General features: G+C 35.5%; 1 protein-coding gene across 3 annotated transcripts in view; it reads left to right on the top strand.

Annotated features, from left to right (window-relative positions):
* The window catches only part of IDE (insulin degrading enzyme), a 53,760-nt gene that overhangs the window by 24,537 nt on the left and 18,966 nt on the right, over positions 1 to 10,257 (top strand). For 2 of the 3 annotated variants that reach the window (XM_066323816.1, XM_066323814.1), the window contains exons 12-15: positions 2,350 to 2,452; positions 3,432 to 3,554; positions 4,194 to 4,276; positions 8,990 to 9,134. In XM_066323816.1, coding sequence (XP_066179913.1) covers positions 2,350 to 2,452; positions 3,432 to 3,554; positions 4,194 to 4,276; positions 8,990 to 9,134 — 454 coding nt within the window. Of the gene's footprint in view, positions 1 to 2,349; positions 2,453 to 3,431; positions 3,555 to 4,193; positions 4,277 to 8,989; positions 9,135 to 9,651; positions 9,797 to 10,257 lie in introns of all 3 variants that reach the window. The other variant, XM_066323815.1, reaches the window with a different exon arrangement.

Here is a 10,257-nt window from a genome sequence, read left to right as displayed (position 1 = left end):
ATTTCTTCTATTGTTTGGCAATATTGTAATTCGGATGACAAAGTTTAAATTAGGTCCAAAAAATCAATCCTTTGTAAGAATAAATTTGCTTTGACACATTTGTTTCTAATGTCACAAATGCTGATTAAGTTTCCTAAGCTTATTACTTTCGATCTTTAGAACCTTGAGTTTTGCTATGGAAATCTGGAGTATAAGAGTTGATAATCTTTTGTGGAAGTACATTCATTTAAAAGCGCACATTTTCTTCCCAAGTAACACTGTCCTGTGGATTTCTCACTTGTAGTGTCAATTTAGATTTCAGGAGAGTGAAAAACAAGATGGTATTTCGTAAATATGTATCGCATTATAAAAACCATGGTTGTTAATGAAATTGGGGATCACAGCAGTTTGCATGTACAAGAGTGTATATACAGAAGTAAATAGCATTTATAGTTTGTTGTGTTCCATATCCATGAGTAGCTCAAGCCTAAATATACTTTAAGCGAGTCCTGTTGAAGATCAGCTGATTGCCTTATCTTGTCTTGCTTTCCCAGTGCATTTCCACACTGTCTTAAAACATATGGAAGTTCCTAGTGCTATACAGCACAACAGAGAAATAAAAAGCAAAACTAATGTAACATAATTGGTGACTTTAGAGATGAATTACAATATATTGAAATACCTGCATGACGTAGTATTTCTAGTTGCATGCTTCTCTTTTTTCTGTCCTAGTCTTCATTCCTGTTGGTCTTAAGTGGTAATTCTTGGGCAGACAAAATGCCTTTTGATTTGTTTCTGTTGTTGTGGGTATGTTTCTGACAGCTCAGAATGTCAGTGATCATTCCAGTAGTAATTTGGGATAAAAGGAAGGCAGGAGGATCTCTTGAAGCAGAAATGCTTGAAGAATTACAATGTTGATTTCCACAGTTTTGTTTCCTGTACAGTGAGTAGGTGATTATTTTTAGCTCTTGAATTTTAGTATGTTCCTGCAGGAAATGTTTGGGTGCTTGGATTGTCACTACTGCTTGAGCACCAGTATGTTGAAGAAGGGTAGGAGGAGGAAATGCTGAATAACAGACATATTCTAAGAGTATATTCTAGCATAATACATCTTTGTCTTGCTACTCTAACCATAGGATTATTGTAACTTTATTAGGATAATTTTTTCACTTAAGACTCTTACTTCTTTTCTTCTTATTTATTTACTGCATGAAAAGACCTGGTAGGTTTCTCTGAAATTCTAGGAGACTTTATGGTTTTTGTAGTCTCTTAGCGACTTTGTACCTGTGTTGTGGTTTAACCCCAGCCAACAGCTGAGCCCTACCCAGCCAGTTGCTCACCCAACTGCCAGTGGGGTCATGGAGAGAATCAGAAGGGTAGAAGCTGGAAAACTCACCGGTTGTGATACAGACAGTTTAACAGGGAAAGAAAAAGAAAAACAAAACAACACAAAAAAAAAACCCCAAAAAACCAACCAACCAAACAAAAAAGGCAAAGCAAGGAATCAATTGGCTTTTTCCAAAGGGCAGGCAGACATTCAGCCATGTCCAGGAGAGCAAATAATTGTGCTACCTTTTTTAACCATTTCAAATTTCATAGAAACATCTAATTACTCTTGAAGCTAGCTACTTCCATTGAGTAGTCTTTTGTGTTGTACATTGTTCAATAGAATTAAAGCAACTTGTTTGATACTTATCATGTAGGCTACTAACAAAATACTGATAAGTTTTTAATTTTCTTTATTCTGGATTTAGTGTGAACTAAACTCTTAGTGTGAACTCTAACTCTTTTTAGGTGTGTTCTTTGGTTCAGGCAGCACCTGGATGATCTGTTAGTCACATGGTTTAGTTTTAGGTTGTCCTGCAAGAAGCTTGGACTTGAACGTGAGATGGTCATTGAGTCACTTTCAACTTGAGGTTATCTGAAATTCTGTGACACTAGGACTGGAATAAAATTTCTGTAACCAGTATTTTCATGTATTTGGATGTTCATATAGGTGGTATATAAGGCGTAATGGCTTCATCAGTTTTCTAGAAGATTGCAAGAACTGCTTTCTGTTTTCTGGAACAGTAACAGTCTTAAAAATAGAAATTGCATGCAGCACTACTGGTATGCAACCCCAGCTTGTAACACTTTAGACATTAACATGTAACACTTGTGACATTAAATGACTGTGGTAACCTAATTTCATGGTTAACCTTAGCATGTTGTTCAGTATACTTATATGTACTCTTGTACCCTGTAATTGTCTATGGACTGTGTGCAGAAATAAAGGTATTCTGGTGATGGAGCAGAAACAGTGATTGGAATAATGTGTCAGTCTTTTCTCAGACATATTCATGACAAAATGCTTTGTCTCTTTGTTTGTAGAGTTGCAATAGTTTCCAAGTCTTTTGAAGGAAAAACTGATCGAACAGAAGAGTGGTATGGAACACAGTACAAGCAAGAAGCAATTTCTGATGAAGTTATTAAGGCATGTTAAAATTTGTAAGATGCTAATATCTGCAAATGAAAGTTGGTGGTAAATTCTTTGTGTAATTTTCCATATAGTTGAAACCTTAAATCAGCTGTTCTTCATAGCATAAAAATCATACAGTGAGTCTGTTCAATGTTAAAGGAAGTAAGAATGTTATATTAGTCTTTAGATTTCAAATATTTATTACTTAGGATGGATATATTTTAATGGTTATAAACCATGTTAAGTACAGGAAATGTTATGCTATTTTTTCTGTAGAAGATCCCTAATATGCAATGGCTGCCTAAAAATGTAAGCATTAACTGGTATAAAATTAAAACTCTCTATTACATGTTAATGAGCTGGTCAGTACTTAAAAAAATGAATTTTTAAAAACTGTTATATGTAACTGTTTCTGAAGTTGATTTTTGCAATATAGAAAGCAAGTATGTTTTGCCAATTAAATGAGATTGTAAAAATCAAAACTCCAAAAAAGAAGGGGGCCAAGTCCTTACTGAAACTTGTTATAGTTCTAATCTAAGAAGAGATGGCTGTAAAATTTACCTTAGGGCTGAATTGAACCTCCTGAGAGTGCTTTGAGCAGACAGTGCATAAGAACACTTCCTTTAGCTTGACCATACCTATGTTCTTGTTTAGAATTCTTGGCTAAGTGTTTAGTTTAATATCTTCATTTACAGTTCAGAAGTAGTAGAACTGTAGCAGAAAATATAAGATATAAACCCACCCTTGCCACTGCTGTAAAGTTTTCAAAATTATTTATCTTTTGTCCTCCTAAGAGCAATTCATCACGCTGATAGCCTACTCCAACTTGTTTTCCCAGGTATTTCTCTCTTGCCCTGTCATCTTGATAATACTTACACATAAAGTAGTGGAATGCATTTTTAAATCTTTTGTTTCAGTGTAAAATAAATGCGCCCATATATGCTTTAATTAAGCAGAAATTGGCATAGCTTCATTGTTTCTCCTGTTGATCTAGAAATGGCAAAATGCTGACCTGAATGGGAAATTCAAGCTTCCAATGAAGAATGAGTTTATTCCTACCAACTTTGAGATTTTGCCATTGGAAAAAGATGCTACACAGTACCCTGCCCTTATCAAGGTAAACTGTCTGTATTTATCCTGTTTGCTGCCTAACCTTCTGGGAAGTTAGAATTTAATTCCTCTGTTTTTTAAAATACAGATCATCTCATATTCCATAGTATAGTAAACAAAAAAGTACAAAACTTCAGTATTTTGCTATGAAGAGAGTAGAGGGTTAATTCTTGCAGAACTTTGGATTATGACAGTTTGTGTTCCTAGGAAAGTGAATCTAGATACAGCATGAACTCTCTCTGCCCTTTTGAAAGTGTGTCAACAATTGATAAAAATAGCAACAAAGCTGTTTATTCAGCAGAAGGGTGACAGCCACTCTTACATTTTTTTGACCACTGTTGAGTAAGTTGAGGGTAGGCAATAGGCAAGGCTATTGTTTTGTAACTGTGTATAGAAAATGCCTGTGATTGTGAGGAAAAAGTGAGAGAAATGTCATTTAGTGATTTCGAAATGCAGTGTATATATATTCAACATATTGAATGTATCTGTATTCACAATATTTATTGAATATAGCAATTCAAGCAATATGAATTTTGGAGGGTAATTCTAAGTGGCAATTTGAAGTGGTGAAGAGACTCTTTAAAGTAGTAGCATATATTGCAGCTGAAAGTCAGATGACTTAACAAAACCTCTTTTCTTGACACAGGACACTGCTATGAGCAAACTGTGGTTCAAGCAAGATGACAAATTTTTTTTGCCAAAAGCTTGTCTCAACTTTGAATTTTTCAGGTATGCTATGTTAACTATATCACATAAAGACATGGCCAAAACTTTCTTGTTTCTTGGGAATCTGTGTTTGTGTGGCAGACACTTTTTTGCACATATTGACACTTGAGAATCTTTGTCCTTACTTTGAATATGTAATAAGACTTAGATGCAGGAAGGCACATCTAAAATATGCAGTTATTGAGTAGTAAGAAATTTGATGTGCTCCTTCTAAATTAACATGAAAAGCTTACTGAAAAATACTCCTAAGCCAAATTTCCTTTTATACTTTATTTGCTATACTTGAAATATACTTGCCAATAGAACCCACTGCATATTGCAATATCCCTCTTAATTGTGTGTTTTTAAATTAGTTACTAAATCACAGCTGTGTTTTCTTTATGAAATGCTGTTCTGTTAATAGTTTTAGGCTCAAATTCTATTTTCATTTGCATAATGCAGATCAGTTTAAAAAGTGGTTAAAATTTTGGGATTTTACTTAACTGACATCCATAACTTATTGTACTCTTTATTTAGAAGAGCGTTGTCTATATTATCAATGAATGTTTGATTCTGACCTCAAGATGTATGATAAAATGATATAATGTGAATTCTAGTCTTGCATGACTTTCATGATAGGAAGATAATCTTTTTTAAGTGAGCATGACAGTGGTGTACCTTCTTAGTGTTCCTTTCAAGTAATAAATTTCTGATTTTTGAATTAGAAAAATACTGCTGTTTTTAAAGTGCAGCTGTTTCTGTGTTGATCTTCTGTGAAGGCTAGGAAAACATTCAGGGACTCTCCTTTTGCCAAATTAAGTTACTTGGTTTACTTGGTGATGTTGCTGGAAGGGCTGTTGTGGGAGCTCCCATAGATGGGCTGTTGAATTCTTGTTTTGAGAGACCACTTGAAATTTTTCTTGCACGATATTATACAGAGGGTGTTTTTCAGTGTGTGTGGTGTATTGGTACTGATTCATAGGTTGCCTGGGCATGTTCTCTTTGCTTTTTGAAACTATGGGCCAGATGTTTCAACTGTTGCAACTTTGATGTGTCAAGAAATGGAGGATCAAAACTGGAACTCCCCATCTCTTTTTCAGACATCAAAATTGCAGTGCTTTGCCGCCTTTTCCATTCTTGGTGGCTTTCCCTTGTGCTATGTTTGGTCAAAATCCAAAGTAGGATTTTACTGATGGACACTGAATTTACAGTTGTGATGGTTTTTAAAATCAATTCAGGTGAACTATAAGTGGCTCAATCTCTAAGAGTTTGTGAGTGAATAAAAGATAATAATTTGGTTTATGTAGATGTCCTGATTTAGGGCAAATTTTGGGAGGAAACTTCTGAAGTGGCCCCTGTAGAAGTAAATTCAAGTGGCCCCTCCCTCCACCAATTCGAGAGATATAAATCTCCTTTGAGGAAAGTGGAAAAAACATGTTTATTTAACAAGCAGAGTGCTCATAAACATTAAAAAATTAATAATATTAAACAATGAAGCCTCTCGTTGTTCTGAAGAGATGGCAGATTCAGAAAGTCCTCTTGTAGTTCAAAGTCCTTTTTGTAGGTGTGTCCTCACCTTTCTCTCACTCCCTCCGGGGCTCGGGTGTGGTGTCCTGGCCCCAGCACAGCTTGGGGGGACCCGGGTGATAGCCCTGGTGTTCCCAGACCCAACAATAGCTGAACAGTCCCAAAAAACTTCTGGCCTCAGCTAACTAAAAAACAAAACCTACCTAAAAGCAAAGGAGAGCTCTCCCCCGCTGTCCCTGCTGCAGACGACTCAGTCCATGAGAAGAAATGCAGGGGAGCAAGTGCAGTTTCTGCAAGCAAACTGTGCGCTTCTTCTCCCCACCTTCACTGTCAGAACCAGTCCTAAAGGTGCAGAACTTAATATCCAGCAAAAAAAGAAAAGATAATTGGGCATACAAGCATTATAAAGTCACCCTAGGACAGCACAGCACACAAAGGTACACGTGTATGCAATACAGACAGTATCATAGAATCGTTTGTGTTGGAAGCCACCTTTAAAGGCCTAGTCCAGCTCTCCTGCAACAAGCAGGGATATCTTATCTAGACGTGTGGAGATGGTATTTCCCAGTTAGATTTACGTTTTCAACTCAGTGAGCCCTTATAAAAAGCCACAAGTACTTGAGCTTTGCTGACCATTGTGGTAGAATGATTTGCCTCTTTCTTCCTAGGAACAGTTCCAGGTTAGAGCTGGCTTTTTTCTTAGGGGGTTGGGAGTAAGGGTTCTTCCCTTTTCCTCAAAAATGAGATGGTAATTGTGTGCAAGCAGGAGCGAGGATATTTGACAATATTGGGTGCATCACCTTGAAAAGATGTCGTAAGCAGGTTTGTCTAGTTTTAATACTTAAAAAAACGGTTCTCAGAGAATCTGTCTCTATTTGGTCGTGCTGGTGGTTGTTGAAGGAGACAGTTAAATGTAGAGTGTTTATTCATGAGACTTGATGGAATGACTCATATCTCATGGGACCAAGTTAATTGGTGAATAAAGCCATCTTTATGACAGGGGTGTTCGTAAAAGGTCTAAGCCTCAGTTCTAGATCAGAGTATAAAGCCTGCACTGCCTTGTAATGGATTACAAGTTTGTTCACACTACAGACTGCTTCAGTTTGATTAAAAAAAACTAGGAGGATTTCTTCTGCCTGCAGCCTTGATCAACATGAAGCATAGAAAGAATTCTGGTCCGGATGTTATAGTAGCAATTGCTGCGTAGATAAATTAAGAGGAAGTTGCTGAGGTTGGTTTCTCCCTTAAATACATAGATTGCACAGAAAAAATACATGTATGAACCTCTTGAAATCACCTTGTTCCAAAACTGAAAATCCTTGTGGGCATCCTTGTATTAAAGAAACATCACAGTAAAAACATCTGACTTACTGCCCAGCCTAAAGAGGATGATAAGCATTAGATTTTCTATGAATTGCAACTTAAGAACTCAAAAAGTATCCTTTTTTAAAAGGAAGTAAAACAACCATGTATTGTGGTGATGCCTTGAAAATTCTTTCAAGGTGGTTAGCAACTCAGCACTTCAATGTGGATTCCAGCTTTGTCACTTAGAGCTGTTTGCAAGGGGAGAAGACTAGACTTTACAATTTTTTTTAAATGCACCATTAGTGATTGAATTGTTCTACTTCTTTAAGTCTAGTTAAAAACAAAACAAAACAACCTTTTTAATTCTAGAAATAAGCATTTGTTTACAAAACTGTCAGTAATAGGAAGCAACTCCCAGAACAGTGTTGTAATAATTTTCTGTTATGTTTTTTGGGGGGGATTAATGATGTAGTAGTTGTGATTTTTTTCAAAACTCCCAGTTGGCCTTTGCCAGCTATGTGGGAATACAGAATTTAAAACTGATACAGACGTAGTAATCACTAAAACTGATTAAGTCTGTATTCTAGTATCAAAATGGGAAATAATATAATGAGTCTAGAGGAAGGTTTGTAGGATTGACCTACATGTTGCTTTGAATTTGGTCTTAATTAAAAAATACAGCAATAATTGGATTTATACCATTGAGCATATTGAAGTTGCTCAGTTTGGGAAATTCTCATCGAGGGGGAAATGCAAATATCAGTTCTTTTGTCTGTTTTACTGACCTGTTTGTTTAATCTGAGCTAAGATTTCAGACTATAGCAGGCTCTGCTTCTCAGATACATATATTTGAATCTATTAATTTAGTTTGTTAAAATATCTTCCTGTGCTTCCTTTCCTTAATCTAAAAGGAAGGAGAAGTTAAAAACTACAAGGAATTTTCTTTAAAAAAAAAATCTTTGCAATGTGTTTTAGTTATCAGTCTGTGTGTTGTAGTCATGTTTTACTGCATTAATGTTGATACACAGTGAAATACCCTGCTGTATAGGTGTAAACATGTGTAATAGCCTGAATATCTGACTGCTTCAGGAAAAAGTCAGGTTTGAATTGTAAGCCATATCCTGACAGCAAATGCTTCAGATACTGCTGATCATTTCTGTGAAATTGATAATGAATTTATTTACATGCACTTCAGAGATTTTAGCAATACATATAGTACAAATAACTTCTCAAATCTTTAAAACAGACAGGTATTTAACAACTGGCATGGTTGAAACATGACTTGAGTCTTTGAATTGTATTTCTCTTTTTGAGAAGTTTGCAACAGTGTTGTGTGTGATCATGTGCTCCTACTGCAACAGTAGGTTTTGGAGAGTTGTTGCTATTAAAAAAATAATACAAAAAGCTATGGTAGTAAGAAAATGGATATTGCCAGAGTTCACTTCTGAGGTGACAGTGGCATGTACTGCATATTGTCACGCCACAAATTGTTGATCTCCTAATTTTTGAAGTAGAAACTGATAGTGTATGAATATTAATTACTTCAGTGTTTCAGTACATGGACTTTCATTTTGTTCTGTTAAATAATGTTGGTATATTTCGTTTCTTTTACTCTTGGTGAATTCTAACTGTGCACCCAAGTAAATAAAACATGTCTTGATTTATGAGCACAAATAGAATGTCTCTCTGTGATCCTGAGTACATTTAGTCATCAAACCATATGCAGGCTAGGTAACTCTTTTCAGATGTGTTCATATTTGTCTTCGAAATGAGAGTCCTTCAGAATGGGATCCAGCAGCATAAAGACACAGAAAATACTGTTTCCTTCAGATCAAACTTAAAAGGCCAAAAGAAACAGAGAAATTATTTTAAACTGCATATTTTACTTTCAACATTTTCTTCCAGCCCATTTGCTTACGTGGATCCCTTGCATTGTAACATGGCCTATTTGTACCTTGAACTACTCAAAGACTCCCTCAACGAGTATGCATATGCAGCAGAACTAGCTGGCTTGAACTATGATCTCCAAAATACCATCTATGGGATGTATGTAAGTACCCAAATCAAGGAAAAGCTTAGAGCCTTAAAACTACTTCCACTCATCAACATTTTTATATTGATTTGATGGAAGGACTTTGAAATAAAAAATAAAGGCTGTTACTCCTTTTGATCTTGGTTATTAGCCATCCTTTCTTTGATTTGAATTTTAAGTTGAATTTTGTTAAAAGTCTTCAACAGTCTTTCAGTTCTCATTAAGCAAATTTACTTCTTTTTTTATCATTTGTGAAATTAAGTAGTTTGTAAGATTTCTTCCTCCATTAAAAAAATATGCAACCCTAATCCAAGCTTACGTATTTATTGGTCAGATATCTACTAAAAACTTTCTGACTGATGGGGTAAAAGACCCTCTTTTCATGCTATTAAATAAATACTATACTTCTGCTTTCCTGTTCAAGAACTACTGATCATGAGGCTGCATATACATACTCTTCAGTCATGTTTCTTCATCCATTACCTTGTCACTGCCTGAGGTATCAAAGCATTTCTTTTGTTTTTCTTTTTGTTAGTCGCTACATTTATGCTGATCCTCTCCATTGCAACATGACATACCTGTTTATCAGGTTATTGAAGGATGATTTAAAAGAGTATACATATGCAGCACGCCTCTCAGGTTTGGTCTATGGCATTGCATCAGGAATGAATGCAATACTTGTAAGTAAGAAAAGAACGCAGGAGGAAACGAACAGCTTGGGAGTTGTTGAGCTTGGAGAAAACATTTGACTTATGCATTTCTAAATGAGATGGTTAATGTTTTTTTGGTTTTTCCTTGCATATATCTCATGAATTAAAGGCAATGCAAGATTGTATTTTAATCAGTACTGAGTGACCTGTTTAAGATTGCAGTGTCTTGTGAACATTTATGTAGTGCAATTGGTGCATTCTGGTTCACGTTTTTACTTGCTTGCATGATAATCTGGAAAGTACTATTGCTGGTTTCTGTATAAAAAGATTAACTTTTCTGTTGAATGAATCCTCAGATTTACAGATTTCATTATAATTCTCTAATTCTATTGTAGTGAGCTGTGGAGATGGATTGTGCATGTGTTCATTAGAATGCAGTGCTGGATATTTATGGCTTTTTCTTTTGTTTTTTATCACGTGTTCTATAATCT

Source organism: Sylvia atricapilla, chromosome 8, assembly GCF_009819655.1.
Source record: "Sylvia atricapilla isolate bSylAtr1 chromosome 8, bSylAtr1.pri, whole genome shotgun sequence".
In the NCBI taxonomy this organism is placed as follows: Eukaryota; Metazoa; Chordata; class Aves; order Passeriformes; family Sylviidae; genus Sylvia; species Sylvia atricapilla.
This window is presented reverse-complemented; position numbering and strand designations above follow the sequence as displayed.